Source organism: Oncorhynchus mykiss, chromosome 17 (assembly GCF_057628025.1).
Source record: "Oncorhynchus mykiss isolate SJ-2025 chromosome 17, ASM5762802v1, whole genome shotgun sequence".
NCBI classification, from domain to species: Eukaryota; Metazoa; Chordata; class Actinopteri; order Salmoniformes; family Salmonidae; genus Oncorhynchus; species Oncorhynchus mykiss.
Window position 1 is genome coordinate 64,983,482 of NC_143038.1, and position 18,276 is coordinate 65,001,757.

At 41.0% G+C, this 18,276-nt stretch overlaps 1 protein-coding gene across 2 annotated transcripts in view; it reads left to right on the forward strand.

The window, feature by feature from the left end:
• Positions 1-18,276, forward strand: part of LOC110494696 (chemokine-like protein TAFA-2) — a 159,072-nt gene that overhangs the window by 99,256 nt on the left and 41,540 nt on the right. For both annotated transcript variants that reach the window (XM_021569989.3, XM_090206313.1), the window contains exon 3: positions 17,269-17,418. In XM_021569989.3, coding sequence (XP_021425664.1) covers positions 17,269-17,418 — 150 coding nt within the window. The remainder of the gene's footprint in view (positions 1-17,268; positions 17,419-18,276) is intronic.

Here is an 18,276-nt window from a genome sequence, read left to right on the forward strand (position 1 = left end):
CTTCGATTCGATGATAATGAATTTGCAGTGATGATGAATGCAATTAGCGGAGAAGTGCTAACAGCGTAGCAGTAATTGGGTCTACACTGAGAGCCTTGCCCTTACCTGGAAATTGGAACCCCTTTTAAGTTCAGTCAATTGTGTTGTTGTTAACTGGAAACGCTTGGTTGAGGCTGAGCACCGAGGATATCACCTTCCAAATTGGCAACCGTCCCATTCTTTTGCACTCGGATTTTAACACTCTCTGTTGAATTTCTAATGGCTTGAATCATTTAGAGCAATAAATATGTTAATGATGGGCATTATATACTATAAAGATTATATGGTGGTATTGTGTCAATGTCCGGATTAGGGTTCAGAACATGTTCCTCTTGGTTGTGTGTGATTAGCTCGTGATTGAGCTGAAATATTCAGCCCATGTAGGCTATATATGTAGGCCTATGTGCTATTTACAGGGAGCATGTTTAGTACATGGGTAAAGATCATGAGTTGTGTCAGTTCAATGTATTTTTCCATTTTTCTCTTGGTGATTGAAAACATTTCTTCAAGTGCTCATTAAGATTATGATATTTCTACAGAGAGGGATAGTAGCATTTTGGAGGAAGTACTAACATCTGGCAGAAGATCATGGATATTTCTGTTATCCTTGATGTCATGATTCTAATCAAATGTGGTGAGTGATGATTGGTTCTCTTCATGGTGAGCTATGATTGGCTCATGCCACTTCCTAGAAGACATTTTATTTTCTAAGACCTATTCAGTTTCAAGTAGAAGCTAATGGGGATCCAAATAAATACACCATTGTACAACATATCTCTTCCATTCCCTCTGGGTAATATGTTTGTGGGCTCTTTATTGTGATTATGCTTTATTTCCCTCCCACAGCCGAGGCATAGCTTAGCATCTGACTGAATATTTCAAATAGCTTAGCATCTGACTGAATGTTTCAAATAGCTTAGCATCTGACTGAATGTTTCAAATAGCTTAGCATCTGACTGAATGTTTCAAATAGCTTAGCATCTGACTGAATGTTTCAAATAGCTTAGCATCTGACTGAATGTTTCAAATAGCTTAGCATCTGACTGAATGTTTCAAGTAGCTTAGCATCTGACTGAATGTTTCAAATAGCTTAGCATCTGACTGAATGTTTCAAATAGCTTAGCATCTGACTGAATGTTTCAAATAGCTTAGCATCTGACTGAATGTTTCAAATAGCTTAGCATCTGACTGAATGTTTCAAGTAGCTTAGCATCTGACTGAATATTTCAAATAGCTTAGCATCTGACTGAATGTTTCAAATAGCTTAGCATCTGACTGAATGTTTCAAATAGCTTAGCATCTGACTGAATGTTTCAAATAGCTTAGCATCTGACTGAATGTTTCAAGTAGCTTAGCATCTGACTGAATATTTCAAATAGCTTAGCATCTGACTGAATGTTTCAAATAGCTTAGCATCTGACTGAATGTTTCAAATAGCTTAGCATCTGACTGAATGTTTCAAATAGCTTAGCATCTGACTGAATGTTTCAAGTAGCCTACCATCGGAGTGTTTTGTCACAGTGCTATCCCAACATTGCTGACAATAAATCAGGCAAGTTTAATTTCCTCTTCTAAACACTAATTCCCATGCTGTTATTACTGTTGCAGATTGAAGGCCCCTGATTGTTAATTAAAGAAATGTGCTTTAATAACTGTCCTTTGAAGTGCAGTTTGATAATATAAATCCTACCAGACATTTACAGTGCTCATCCCCAGCCAAGCAACATTGAACGGGGTTTTCAGTGGCAGTCACAGAGCCCTGGGTCGTCTCTTCTTCCACTCCTTTCTTTTCAGCCATGCTACGATGGAAATGTAAGCTTCTAAAATTCAATCTATCAATCGCCTCTCCATCTCTCAGCTGTGCTCAATATCTCCTTTACCCCCCGGCTTGCATCTCTCTGCTGGAATGAAGTACAGCACAGCACAGCACAGTGTCCACATCGAACCCATAAAAAACACAACCAAGGCTGAGCAGCACGTTTTATGTGAATGGAGCATAAAATATAATGGGTGGGACTGCTAGATAGTTTCTGGAAATTGCTTTTTTTAAAGGTCTCTTGACATTGTTCTGCAGTGTGGCCTATTAGGGAAAGGCACATACTCACATAGATATTGTGTGTCGAGAGAAAATGGTCAGGTCATATTCACCTTGACCTGGGGGTGACTATAGCAACTCAGCAGCTGGGCACTACAGGTTGGTTGGTGAATACCCAAATCCATTGTTCTCCAAGGCAATCCACTATTTAGTATGAGAATGGATATTACTGCACATAGTATAGGTAATATTCCACATTTGGTCATAAGTGGATTTCAAAACAAATACAGTGCATTTGAAAAGTATTCAGACCCCTTTAATTTTTCCAAATTTGTTAGGTTACAGCCTTATTCAAAAATTGATTAAATTGTATTTTCCCTAATCACTCTACACACAATAACCCATAATGACAAAGAAAAAACAGAAAAAACAGAAATATCACATTTACATAAGTACAATATTTACTCTGTACTTTGTTGAAGCAATTTTGTCAGCAATTACAGCCTTGAGTCTTCTTAGGTATGACGCTACAAGCTTGGCACACCTGTATTTGGGGAGTTTCTCCCATTCTTCTATGCAGATCCTCTCAAGCTCTGTCAGGTTGGATGGGGAGCGTCGCTGCTCAGCTATTTTCAGGTCTCTCCAGAGATGTTTGATTGGGTTCAAGTCCGGGCTCTGGCTGGGCCACTTAAGGACATTCAGAGACTTGTTCCGAAGCCACTACTGCGTTGTCTTGGCTGTGTGCTTAGGGTTGCTGTCCTGTTGGAAGATGAACATTTGCAGTTTGAGGTCCTGAGCGCTCTGTAACAGGTTTTCATCAAGGATCTCTTTGCGCCATTCATCTTTGCCTAAATCCTGATTAGTCTCTCAGTCCCTGAGTCTCATCCCCACAGCATGATGCTGCCACCATCATGCTTCACCATTCTTGGCATTCAGGCCAAAGAGTTCAATTTTGGTTTCATCAGACCAGAGAATCTTGTTTCTCATGGTCTGAGAATCTTTAGATGCCTTTTGGCAAACTGCAAGCGGGCTGTCATTTGGCTTTCATCTGGCCACTCTACCGGAAAGGCTTGATTGGTGGAGTGCTGCAGAGATGGTTGTCCTTCTGGAAGGTTTTCCCATCTCCACAAAGGAACTCTGGAACTCTATCAGAGTGAAAATCAGGTTTTTGGTCACCTCCCTGACCAAGGCCCTTCTCCCCCGATTGCGCAGTTTGGCCAGGCGGCCAGCTGTAGGAAGAGTCTTAGTGGTTCTGAATTTCTTTAATATAAGAATGATGGAGGCCACTATGTTCTTGGGGACCTTCAATGCTGCAGATTTTTTTGTTTGTTCCCTTCCCCAGATCTGTGCCTCAACACAATCCTGTCACGGAGCTCTATGGACAATTCCTTTGACCTCATGACTTTGTTTTTGCTTTGACATGCACTGTCAACTGTGGGACCTTATATATACAGGGGTGTGCCTTTCCAAATCATGTTCAATCAGTTGAATTTACCACAATGGACTCCAATCAAGTTGTAGAAACATCTCAAGGATGATCAATGGAACAGGATGCACCTGAGCTCTATTTCGAGTCTTATTGCAAAGGGTCTGAATACTTGTGTAAAAACGTTTTATTTTGCAAAAAAATCTAAAAACCTGTTCTCGCTTTGTCTTTATGGGGTATGGTGTCTAGATTGCTGAGGACATTTTTTTTTAAATCAATTTGAGAATTAGGCTGTAAAGTAACAAAATATGGAAAAAGTCAAGGGGTCTGAATACTTCCCGAAGGCACTGTATATGCAGCCTGTTCAACTGATTATATCTACAGTAGCAAAACTCAGAGAGATAAAGACACCTCTCAGTATTCAAATCATGATTCCCTTATTGTAGCCGACTGGAGATAGAACTGGAAATGTGTGCCACTCTCACGCGACGAACAAGGGCCTTATCCCCCCCTTTGTTGCTCCACAGCTCTGGGTGTCTGCTGACATTCTGGGTGTCTCCTGACATTCTGGATGTCTCCTGACATTCTGCCTGTCAATCAACCCCGAGAGTGGAGCGTTAGCACAATCGGTTTACACTTTGAGAGAGGAGACTGCAACCCATTTAGAGATGACATGACGGCTCTCTGACAGATAACGAGTATGTGTGGCGTGTGAGATGAGAGAATATAGAAATGAACAAGATTCACATGCTGCTACACTATACACTATGAACTTTCTCCTGCTAAGGCCTCTTGCAGGGTTGTCACCACACTGCAGACGACAAGGTTGAGAAGGAGAGCTGAGGCCATTGCTGTTGGGGATATTTTGAGAGAAAGTGTATCTGTTTTATGGTAATGAACCAGAGAGGATTAATAATGGTTAATAATCCTGTATAACATGTTATATACAGATAATAAGCTTTGGTGAATGGAACTATAATGCCAATGTGTGATAGAGTAGATTAGTCAAATAGCAAGTGTCTGTGCAATGCTGCAATGCAGACGAAACAAACCCTGGTAGAATGTGCATGTACTGCAGAATAACTCTTTATGTTAACACAATAACGTACAGCAGTGTGTGTCTGGCGTTCCCAAGTTTACACAGTAGTTATTGATTCTACCAAGGAAAAGGAGCTTCACAATCAGAAACACCTCTACTCATCAACACAGTGGATTTCGAGGCATATGATGCTCTCTGAGCCAAAGTTGAATAATGTTCTCCTCCAGTCCTGCATTTACAACAACTGTCAAGAGTCTGGCTTGTGACTGAGGGTGTCAAGATACAGTTGATGTTGTAGGGATGGTCAAGTAAGGCGTGCTCATCTGTCTGAAGTCCATAGTTTATGGCTTATGTATAGTATCATATTATGTCTTCTATATTTGCTCCTTGTTGCTTTAAGAGCACCTTATATTTCTCAGTAGGCCTTATGCTAACTATAGTTTAGTACTATACCTGTGCAACAAAACAAAACCATGGAAAAACTGTGGAAGCCTGTATAAAGTCGAGCAAACATTTGGTTTGGTTGACTTTTTACAGTCTTCCATAGTTTTATTTTGTTGCACAGGTGAAACTATTGAAAAGCGGCAGTAAGGCCTAGTGCGAAAGTATACTCAGAGACACTTTGGCATCTGTGGAGCTTTCTCTAGCCTGTCTCTGTGATGTGGGCTTATTTCCTGGGCACAACCAAGTGTGATTGTCGAGCTCAGCAGGTTTACAGCAGGAGAGATATGAGTCAATCTCTTCAGAATACCGTAAGCCAATTAAGCATAAGTCTTCTGAAACGTACTCCCATTGCTCAGGAAGCTTGAGGGATGAATGTCTCAGGGAACCAATATTTCTATGCCTGCTTTAAATGCCATAACATGATAGAGGTGGGAAAAACTATCTCCACCTTCTCTTTTTCATATACCTCTTTCACCTAGACATCTCTCCCTCCTCGCTCTGTCCTCCCTTTCTTTCTCTTTTTGCAAATGTTTAACTGGCGTTATGAGGACCTTAGGATTGATCCCAGGTATTACATCACTGCTTAGACTTTTGACAATACAAAATGTAGCAGACAGACAGTCATATACTCAGCATTTTGTGGCTGTACTGTACAGTACCATCTCTCCTTTGTCTTAAATGCTACATGAGCAGCTTGAGCATAAAATCTAGTCATCATTTATTCATGGTGTTTCTATTGTCTACCTGTTTTGCTGGCTGCTGTGGTCTGGGCCCAGGCCCGCCCGTGACTCTGTTGACAGTGTTGTGATTTAGCCTCCCCATTCTGTGGGTTGAAAAGGGAGAGCAGCACAAACAGGAAATTAGGTTAAGGACATTTTGTTTTCTTCCTTTTCTGGTTAAAAGGAGTCAGTGAAGCTAAACCAGAGGCTTGGGTCCGTTCGTGCCTCAGTGGACAGAGAAGTTCGTTTCCTGTCTGTCAGGGAGATACAAACACAGACTATTGCTGTCAACAACACAGTGAGGAAACAACGTTTACATTTGTGACATTAATTCAATTTGAACATTTTAGATCAGCCTACTAACTCATCCTCCCCGATAGTGTGACCCAGCCTGGGTCCTGTCGTGCGAGTGTGTTTGAGCTCTGTTCCCGCGCAGCCCAGATGGTCAGGTTGGTTCTCTCATTAGTTCATACCCGATCATACCTGCTTCATAAGTGACTGATGTAAATTACTGTGGTGGTGACTAGGTGATTGGGTTCTCTCTCTCTCTCTCTCTCTCTCTGTCTCTCTCTCTCTCTCTCTCTCTCTCTCTCTCTCTCTCTCTCTCTCTCTCTCTCTCTCTCTCTCTCTCTCTCTCTCTCTCTCTCTCTCTCTATCCTAAAAGCTTTTAATGCCCTCAGCAGTGTCTGTGAGTGAGTAATAATAACCATGAGGATGTGCTGGGAGCATGAAGCTTATCATGACTACAGTATTAGATCAAACTGTGAAAAACACAGTAGTCCTAACTGAATGGGTCTTGTTTGATCTTATACTGTAGCTTCTACAGTGCTCTAACCCTCTTTAACCTTGTTTCAGTTAAGCCTTTGTATATATTGAAGATTTCTACAGTAAAAAGCCAGTGGATGCTTTAAAAGCCTACAGGCATTTAAAACGCCCCTCTCTCATGTTGCCGTATTATAAGCCCTATGTCTGTGTCAGTGAGCCAAAACATATGATATACAGAACTGTGCTTAAAACAACCCTCAACAATCGCTGCACATTGACCAGACTGAGGTTGTTAGTTAGAGTTCTCTCCAAGGTTGTTGCAGTGGTGAAGGCTGATGTGATGGCGGAACACTGTGTCCTCTCCTTTGCCTCCTTGTGCTAGACTGAACTGCTGAGTCTGATGCACGCTGTCAGAAGTGTACAGTTAGAAGGGAGACTCTCTGTCTGAGGTGCATTTGAAGTAGATGACGGTTGAAGAACATTCCTCTAGAATGCTTTTGAACCCCTTAGTGTTGCAAAATTCCCAAGTTTTACAAAAGTCATGGTTTGAGGATACCAGATTTCCTGCTTATTGCCTCCTGATTCTGGGAAGCTTCCAATCAGGCTTTCTGGGAACCAGGGAATTTTGGGAAAGCTAGAAGAATTGTGCTACCTTAGAGCCCATTCTAGTAAGGGCCTGGGAAACAAGTCAGCTCTGGAGTTAATTTAGCCAGAGTAGGGACAGGGGGATACCTAGTGAAATGTGTCTTCCGCATTTAACCCAACGCCAACCTCTTAACCCAACCCCTCTGAATCAGAGAGGTGCGGGGGCTGCCAGAATGGACATCCACTTCTTCGACGCCAGGGTACAGTGGGTTAACTGCCTTGCTCAGGGGCAGAACGACCAATTTTTACCTTGTCAGCTCAGGGATTTAATCCAGCAACTTTTCGGTTACTGCCCCAACGCTTTAATCACTAAGCTACCTGCCACCTACATACTGGACAGTCATTTATTCACCTGCTGATTGAAACTTGTTCACGGAGAGGAGGCATGGTAAATGGTTAGTACTATTCAAGATCCTTGAGACATCCTTATTTTAAACCCTAACTCCTACCCTAACCCTAAACTTAACCATAACCCTTACCTAACCCTAACCCTGAACTTAACCATAACCTTTACCTAACCCTAACTCCTACCTTAACCCTAAACTTAACCATAACCCTTACCTAACCCTAACCCTAAACTTAACCATAACCCTTAACTAACCCTAACCCTACACTTAACCATAACCCTTACCTAACCCTAAACTTAACCATAACCCTTACCTAACCCCAAACTTAACCATAACCCTTACCTAACCCCAAACTTAACCATAACCCTTACCTAACCCTAACACTTACCTTAACCAGAAAATGTATACTTCAATTGGGTAGGGATGTCCCAAGGATCCCACATAGCATGGACCATTGGTAAATGTTGACCAAAAGCAGATGTTTGCTTCGAAGGTTTCACTGAAGATGTTCCACGATCACCATTATTTTATGATGCATATGTGCCATTTTTTTGCGTTATTTTCACTTAGTATGACTGACAAGTTAAAAGGTACATTTCTTTTATCTAGGATGTTGTATGAACTGAAATTCTAATATTCACAGCGATGCAGTTTTCATTGCTCTTGGGTTCAATGCGCAATTCTCTTTATTTTCTGCTGTGGCTTGACTTTCTCTACCTCTTTGTCAGTGTTTTGTATGCCGCACAAAACAAACGCCTGAGACACTTTCTGGAGAATACAGGGTGTATCAAGACAAGTGACTGCCACACTGCAATGCTAATTTCCCCCATGAACAGACATAAATAAACTCACAGGAAATGTGGCTATTCTTTTCCATTTGTTTTTGTTTATTATTTGTCATCATGTTAGCAAACAATTGATGAAAAATATGACAGCAACTCAAAAATAATATCTTTGAGCAGGGAAATTGAAAGGAGAGCACATCCCATCAAATATTCCTTTTTTTGTTTGAGGCTACATGCAGACTGACTATGCACAGTTTTATTTTTAAATGGCTCATAGCCTCCATGGAAGGTCACATTTCTATTTTTCTATTTTAGACGTTTCCACCAATCATTCTCATACATTAATTGAAAACAAACATATTCCTGAGAAGAAAATAGCTTTCGACAAGTGTTAGTCTCCAAACCTTAAAATTGCCTTGTGTCTGGAATTGCTTGTCAACATAAATCCTTCATTGTCATTTACATTTTGTTACAGCTGTTTGAATATATTACATAACATTTTAATATTATATTTTTTTTTTACCACAAAACTAGCCAACTAGCAAAACTATAATGTACTGTTTTTTGTCTACTTTTGTACAGGATGAATTTAATTACACAAGCATTCAGCAATACAGTTTGCAGTTATTTATAAAATGTGGATGACAGTATAGAACATTTGCAAACTACAGGTCCACTGGGTAGATTATTGTAAAAAAAATAGATCAAATATAATTGTGTGTGTGCTATACTTGTCAGCTCAATAAGAAAATATTCAGAATGTATTGCAACAGCATTTATTAATTCAAGCTGTGCCTTTAAAAGCAAAGCTCCCCATGCCATCATACTATGAGACAATCTGAAAAACATAGTCATTAGCTGCTTCCTTAGCTTGTTTCTCTCTTCTGTGACTCATCAAAGCTCTAAATAACTTCTGGATGCATGTTGGCACTTATCATTCAGGGATCAATTAATATGATTGCAGAGAGGAGCACTGTGCTTAAAGTGCTATTGATTGCCCGGAGGTCCGGACCTCACGCCAGTCCTCATTAGTTTCTCCTTCCTGCTGACGTGGGTGCTGGGGGATTCTAACTGATGACAATCCTAATATACATTCTTTAAGTGAAACGTATTGATCACAGGTGTTGGGAGCCATTTGGTCCAGCTGTCTGGACGAGCACAGCAGGGCAACACTGCAAGAGAAAGAGGATAAGCTTCTATCTAGCTGGCACATTGAGACATGATCCTGTCTATACTATTAGTACTTTGCATCCTTTCCATTGATCTCAAAGAGATCCTAATGAGCCTGATGGTACACTATATATAAAAAAGTATGTGGACACCCCTTCAAATTATTATTATTATATATACAGTACTAGTCAAAGTTTAGACACACCTACTCATTCCAGTGTTTCTATTTAATTTTACTATTTTTTATATTGTAGAATAATAGTGACATCAAAACTATGAAATAACACAAATGGAATAGTTGTAACTAAAAACGTGTTAAACAAATCCAAATATATTTTATTTTTGAGATTCTTCTAAGTAGCCATCCTTTGCCTTGATGACAGCTTTGCACACTCTTGGCCTTCTCTCAACCAGCTTCATGAGGTAGTCACCTGGAATGCATTTCAATTAACAGGTGTGCTTAAAAGTTAATTTGTGGAATTTCTTTCCTTCTTAATACATTTGAGCCAATCAGTTGTGTTGTGACAAGGCAGGGCTGGTACAGAAGACAGCTCTGTTTGGTTTTTAAAAAAAGTCCATATTATGGGAAGAACAGCTCAAATAAGCAAAGAGAAACGACAGCCCATCAATACTTAATTACTTTAGAACGTCAGTCAATCCGGAAAATTTCAAGAATGTTTAAAGTTTCTTCAAGTGCAGTTGCAAAAACCATCAAGCACTATGATGAAACTGGCTCTCATGAGGACCGCCACAGGAAAGGGAGACCCAGAGTTACCTTCATTAGAGTTAACTGCACATTAGATTGCAGCCCAAATAAATGCTTCACAGAGTTCAAGTAACAGACACATCTCAACATCAACTGTGCAGAGGAGACTGCGTGAATCAGGCTGTTGTGGTCGAATTGCTGCAAAGAAACCACTACTAAAGGATACCAATAATAAGAAGAGACTTGCTTGGGCCAAGAAACATAAGCAATGGACATTAGACCGGTGGAAATCTGTCCTTTGGTCTGATGAGTCAAAATGTGCCATTTTTGGTTCCAACCGCTGTGTCTTTGTGAGACGCAGAGTAGGTGCACGGATGATCTCCGCATGTGTGGTTCCCACCGTGAAGCATGGAGGAGGAGATGTGCTGGTGTGGGGGTGCTTTTCTGATGACACTGTCAGTGATTTATTCAGAATTCAAGGCACACTTAACCAGCATGACTACAACAGCATTCTGCAGTGATACGCCATCCAATCTGGTTTGCGCTTAGTGGGACTATCATGACCCATAACACACCTCCGGGCTGTGTAAGGGCTATTTGACCAAGAAGGAGAGTGATGGAGTGCGGCATCAGATGACCTGGCCTCCACAATCCCCCGACCTCAACCCAATTGAGATGGTTTGGGATGAGTTGGACCACAGAGTGAAGGAAGAGCAGCCAACATATGCTCAGCATGTTCTCAGCACCTTCAAGACTGTTGGAAAAGCATTCCAAGTGAAGCTGGTTGAGAGGATGCAAAGAGTGTGCAAAGTTGTACCTTTGGGATGAATTGGAACGCCAACTGTGAGCCAGGCTTAATCGCCCAACATCAGTGCCGAACCTTACTAATGCTCTTGTGGCTGAATGGAAGCCGCAGTAATCTAAGTGGAAAGCCTTCCCAGAAGAGTGGAGGCTGTTATAGCAGCAAATGGGGAACCAACTCCATATTAATACCCATGATTTTTGTATGAGATGTTCAACAAGCAGGTGTACACATACTTTTGGTCATCTAGTGTATACAGTGCACTCTGAAAGTATTCAGACCCTTTACGCTTTTTCACATTTTGTTATGTTACAGCCTTATTCTAAAATTTATAAAAGTTTCTACAACTTGATTGGAGTCCACTGTGGTAAATTCATTTGATTGGACATGATTTGGGAAGGCAAACACCTGTCTATATAACTTCTTACGGAGGTGGTCCCTGCACAGGGACAGCTCAGCGGAAATTTCAGAGCGCCACCTATAGTACTCGAGTATAGTACTCGATAAATCTCAATCTTTCATAAAAATACACATGCAAGGTACTGAATTAAAGCTACACTCGTTGTGAATCTAGCCACCAAGTTAGTTTTGTAAAATGCTTTTCGGCGAAAGCATGAGAAGCTATTATATGATAGCATGCACCCCCCCAAAATACCAGCACGACACGTAAACAACAGATTTTGCGGTAGCCGGCGCTACCCAAAACGCAGAAATAAAATATAAAACATTCATTACCTTGGACGAGCTTCTTTGTTGGCACTCCTATATGTCCCATAAACATCACAATTGGGTATTTTTCCCGATTAAATCCGTCATTGTATACCCAAAATGTCATTTGCTGAAGGCCAGTCTGATGCTGCAAAAAGCCCATTTACAAGACGCAACGTCACTTTTTAAAATTACAAAAGTCGCCTATAAACTTTTACAAATCACTTCAAACGACTTTTCTAAACCAACTTTAGGTATTAACCTGTCTACGATACTGGTTCCCAATTGGGAATCAACCCTCCCACGTTCAGCTGAAACGGTGGCGCATGGAACGCAAAAATATTCTTAAAAATATTTAACCTCCACACATTAACAAGTCCAATAGCTCAAATGAAAGATAAACACCTTGTTCATCTAGCCAGCAAGTCAGATTTCTAAAATGTTTTACGGCGAAAACATAGCACATATATATGTAAAACCACCACCAGACACAGCTCATTTGAATAGCCAAAACATGCAATCAACAAACGCAGGATTAAAAAATAAATCGCTCACTAACCTTTTGAAAATCTTCATCAGATGACAGTAATATGACATGTTACACAGTACATTTTTTTTTTTCAATAATATGCCATTTATATCCATAAATGTCAATTTACAGTGAGTTCACGTTCAGAAATTACTCAAAAATGCCCGCAGGAAATCTATGTAGCGCGGCAAGATAACGTAAATAGACATCATAAACTTTGACTAAATATACATGTTCTAAATATAGTTAGAAAGATACACTGCTTCTTTATGCAACCGCTGTGTTAGATTTATTTTTAACGTTACAGAAATCGCACACTATTCCATATGCTGAGACAGCGCTCAGTTCCAAGCTACATTTCTACGTAATGTTGGAGTCAACAGAAACACAGATTTAAGCATAAATATTCCCTTACCTTCGATGGTCTTCGTTCAGAATGTTCTGGAAGGCTTCATACTTACCCAATACATCGTTTGGTTTCAAGTCTTGCGTCTTTGTATTAGCTACTGCTAATAACATCAGCTGAAATGCACCCAAAACGTCCTCTGGTCCGGAAAAGTTGCGCATCAAAACTTCAAAATTACATATTATATGTCGACTAAACAGGTCAAACTAAGTGCAGAAGCAAGCTTTATGATGTTTTAGACACGCAAAACAAACTTCAATTCAATCGGCCATCGTCTGCCCTTCTCTTGAGTGCTGGAACAAAGGAATGGCTGGGACCAATTCGCGCCCATACGCACAGCCTATTCTCTCGTGGCACGCACTAATTTCACTCCCATAGGGTCAATTCTCGCGGGATTTGAACGATTCAAAGCTCTACTGAAAGAGGACATCTAGCGGAAGAGATAGAAAGTGTCCCCAGAATCATAACTGGTTGGGAAGGGTGGGGGCCATGACGTCAAAGTTGCTCCAACTTTCATGGCCACAGAAACTAGTTTGGAAGAATGCCTGCCCTGTGAGTTCTGCTCTACTTACAGACATAATTCCAACGGTTTTAGAATCTTTAGAGTGTTTTCTATCCAATAATAATTTTTATTTGCATATATTAGCAATTTTTGACAGATTTTTTTTCCAGTTTACTAGGGGTACCCAATCTCTCCAAAGGGGGCGTACGTTAAGGATGTATCAAATTGATCACGGGGCGATCTGTATTCGATAGCAGCAAGTCTGGAAATCATCGTCCATTTTTTCAGTTTCACAACATACTGTGGTGCGCCTCAAGAAAGGAGGGGTCTATTCGTGTTGTAACCAAGGATAAATGAGTCAGAAATTGACAGCAATGGCGACATCGTGTGGAAGCTGTAGGCGTTTACAGGGGATTTTTTCATTTATTTTAGGTCGCCTTAAACAATACATTGAATGGCGGACGGATATTTTTTTTGTGTTTTTGGTAAACAGTTTTACCAGGGATTTTTACTCCTAAACACGTTCTGTTATAGCCACAGACCCGATTTAACCAGTTTTAGAGACTTCAGAGTGTTTTCTATACACACATACTTATCATATGCATATACTATATTCCTGGCATGAGTAGCAGGACTTTGAAATGTTGCGCAATTTTTTACAAAAAGCTGCGAAAATTCGCATCATCCATAACAGGTCCCACAGTTGACAGTGCATGTCAGAGCAAAAACCAAGCCATGAGGTCGAGGGAATTGTCCATAGAGCTCAAAGACAGGATTGTGTCGAGGCACAGATCTGGGGAAGGGTACCAAAAAAATTCCCCAAGAATACAGTGGCCTCCATCATTCTTAAATGGAAGAAGTTTGGAACCACCAAGACTCTTCCTAGAGCTAGCCGCCTGGCAAAACTGAGCAATTTGGGGAGAAGGGCCTTGGTCAGAGAGGTGACCAAAAACCTGATGGTCACTCTGGCATATTTCCAGAGTTCCTCTGTGGAGATGGGAGAACCTTCCAGAAGGACAACCATCTCTGCAGCACTCCACCAATCAAGCCTTTATGGTAGAGTGTCAAGACGGAATCCACTCCTCTGTAAAAGACACATGACAGCCCACTTGGATTTGCCAAAGTGCACCTAAAGCTCTCTCAGACCATGAGAAAAAAATATTCCCTGTCTAATGAAACGACGATTGATCTCTTTGGCCTGAATGCCAAGTGTCATATCTGGAGGAAACCTGGCACTATCCCTACTGTGAAGCATGGTGGTGGCAGCATCATGCTGTGGGGATGTTTTTCATTGGCAGGGACTGGTCGACTAATCAAGATCAAGGGAAAGATAAACGGAGCAAAGTACAGAGAGATCCTTGATGAAAACCTGCTCCAGAGCACTCAGGACCTCAGACTGGGGCAAAGGTTCATCTTCCAACAGGACAGCGACCCTAAGAACACAGCCAAGACAATGCATAATTGGCTTGGGACAAGTCTCTGAATGTCCTTGAGTGGCTCAGCCAGTGCAGAAGAATGGGAGACACTTCTTCTTACCGAAGAAGATTCAAGGCTGTAATAGCTGCCAAAGGTGCTTCAGCAAAGTACTGAGTAAAGGGTCTGAATACTTATGTAAATGTAATATTTCCGTAAATGTTTTTGTATATATTTGCAAAAATGTCTAAATACCTGGTTTTGCTTTGTCAGTATTGGGTATTTGTGTGTAGATTGATGAGAAAAAAACAACTGAATCCATTTTAGAATAAGGCTGTAACGTAACAAAATGTGGAAAATGGCAAGGGTTCTAAGTACTTTTCCGAATGTACTGTATAACAGGGAAACTAGCCCATATACCGTATGGGCATCCTGTCCACCTACAGTATGGGCACCAGGACCATCATATTTCTCACACTTCACTTCCACCTTCTCCCAATAGGCTGAGGGTGTAGGCTGAGGGTATAGGATCAGCAGTCATCCAGCTTATGGCCTTTTCTTTGTTGTGTGTAGTTACCAACCAAGGCTCGCCTCACCCCTCACCTCACCCCTGTAACTCACACCCTAATCTCCCTCACCTTGCCCCTCTACCCCCTCCCCACCATGCACACTGCTTGGTGTGGGGTTTGACTCCTGAGTCAGTGACCTTGACCCGTAGAGGGCTGCTGAGGCCTGAGGTTTAATCAGTATTTTTCACAGGTTCCTCTCCTCACAGCTCTGGCTGCATGCTGCCAACTGCACCTTAATGAGTAAACCCTTCCAGTCTTCCATCTATCCAGCCCAGACCTAACCCTGTACGGTAGCTCTGTTGCGCTGGCTCTCCTCCTCTCAACCACAAATAGCCTGGTGGGCGTAGGGTGGAGGCGCAGCCGATGAACCTGGTGACTTGGCAAAGCTAGCCATGCAGGGCTAGCAAACATGGCTGCTCGGTTTGGAGCAGAAAGTTCTCTGCTGTGGAATGCTCAGTACATTTTAGTGAACAAGTTGATCAAATTACTATGGAGAAATCACTGGTAGCTATTATTATGACATTTCAGTTTTCTGAATCTATTGTGTGTTCTCAAATTCTCCTCTTGATCACTTATAAGATCATTTCCTTCAACTCTGACATTCGATTGTTCTGTTTATCTCCCAGTGTAACAGAGTGACTGAGTGACTGAGTGTCACGGAGCTTTACTGGACCGTTATTGATTATGTATCAGTCACATACATCACCCCTCTTCAAAAAAGTTTGAATACTCAATTTGAGCAATTGAAACTGTGACCCAGGGGTATGCCTTTGGCTTAAAGATAATCACATCACAGACGAAGACCCTCACCTGTGTTTGCATCAGTAAGGTTGTGTTGGCTGGAAAACACTCAATCACCAATTGTTAACTGGCCTTTTGTTGGAATTTGAATGGCCCCTTATTGATTGGAAGCAAAATGTTTGTAATGTTGTAGATTAGATTTTTGGATTGCTCACTAATGACAAGATGGAGGCCCATTTTCAATCTATTTTCAATTCAGGTCCCAAATTGAAAATCTTTACAGGCGTAATTAAGGCTGATCTGAAAATAACACTGAAACTTTGAATCGTTTTCCCCCTTGACAATGATGTGTAAAAAACTAAAGCCTACTAAGAAGAAAGGTAATGAATATAAAATAGACACAAATAGATTTTATTTTTATTTTTTTAATCTAAAAAGACAACTGCGTACATGAAGGATATCATCACCCGCAGTAAATTATTATTCTAAATATTAAAATGCTCATTCTTTAAATGGTATAACACAGGTCATACTGTTATTGATGTAAACTCAATTGACACAACAATTCTGTGGTCTTTCAGCCCACGATTCCTTACATCAAAGGAGGCATTTAAAAACACAACATCGACAACGTATTTCTGCTAACATTGCTGTGGATTGATGCGTTGCTAGTTCAAACATCTCCACAAAAAAAAGTCTACATTTTATACTTGTAATTAATAATTCAGCACCAATCTATATGGGGTATTTTTTATATCTCTTACTTCATGAAGCAATGACTATATTGTCCGTGTTCTCACCACTGAAGTTGTGGCCCTCTCAGCTTTTAAAGAAGGATTTTCCCTATGCATAATTCATCAGTTGCAGGAAAGAAAAGGCCCCCTACGTGGAGAACAATTTAAGCATGAAAGTACACGAGAGATGTATCTTTGCAGTGAGCTGCAGGTCAGCTATATAGAGGTCCCTGCCTGGTAGGTTCTAATACACTTCCTCCTGCCCACTCTTCTCTGGCTTTTTTAAAGGCCATTTAAGATCAGCAGGGATATTCCCAATCAATATACTCATTGCTTTAGTTGGATTAGACTCTGAAGTGTAGATACTGTAGAAAGATTTCTTATAGACTCTGTAGGGTACAAAGAAAGATGTGTCTTATTGACTCTGTAGGGTACATACAAAGAGTATGTGTTTCAAAGCCTCTGTAGGGTACCGTCTTTGTCTCCCTGTAGCCCTCAAATTCAGATATGGACCTCAAAGCCAGTTCCACTACTTTTTTCATGTAGTGCCCTATTCTGACCAGAGCCCAATGTGGCAGCCCTATGTGACTGTTCAAACCTGGGCCAAACATACAGAGTGCACTAATGAGAATAGGGTCATTTGAGATCTGTCCTTACAGACATAGCTGTAGCTTACAGTGTTTGTTCTGCAGGAGCTGGAGTGTTGAACATGATTCTAACATGGAACCACCTCTGTGTTTGCAGTGCATGTCAAAGCAGGGACCTGTGAAGTGACCGCCGCCCACCGCTGCTGCAACAAGAACAAGATCGAAGAGAGATCCCAGACGGTGAAATGTTCCTGCTTCCCCGGACAGGTTGCCGGGACAACAAGAGCGGCCCCATCTTGTGTGGACGGTACGGTCGTTGTTTTTTCTCTCGCATTTTTGTATTTTTATTGACAGGATTAACACCACAGTAAGAGGCTATATATTGGACCAACATTGGTCTAGTTTCACTCATGTATCACCTAGAAATAGTGTTGTTTCAAATGTTTTCTTCAAATTTTCAAAATGTGTTACCCGTTTAAGAAGCTAGGAATATGTTGCACGTCACTACTTCACAGGAAAGACATTTTAACGTTTTTTAAAAATACTTTTTTTAATGTATGCGTTTTTTGGCCAAAATGCCTTCTGGAACATGTGATCTTTCATGTGCCTTAATAGAAAACTTGTATGCCATCTGTAAATTTGAATACAATTGTTAAATTCTGAGTCTAGTTGGTTTAGCCACGGAAAAATACAGGAACCTTCCTGCTATCCATTATTGGCTGAGAAAATGGATAAGCTGTACATGTCGAGAGATGAGTTCGGATTGGTCTGCCATGTAACATGCTTCTGTCTATAACATGAGCTGCTCAATATGTGTGGATAATCCTTTCTACCACAGCGTTCTTTTTTAAGATATCATGAATAACTGAAGTGTTGCATTGCTGCCCTGAAGATGATTGCGCTATTGACAAAGATCAGTGGGAAAAGGTTGTGATGGACTACTTTCTGGAGGACGAATGTGCCATGTTGACTCTCTCTGACTAAATCAGATGATCAGGAAATACCTGATTTAGGTATAAAAAAAAACATTTTCATTGAACTTGAAATTGTAAAGTCTTCTGATGACCGTGATAGGGGAAGAAACAACGATCAACAGTGTTGTTGTCACGGAAGAATTTGACTGAGATTTGAAATCAGTGGAATGCCCGGTGGAAGCAGAGAGATG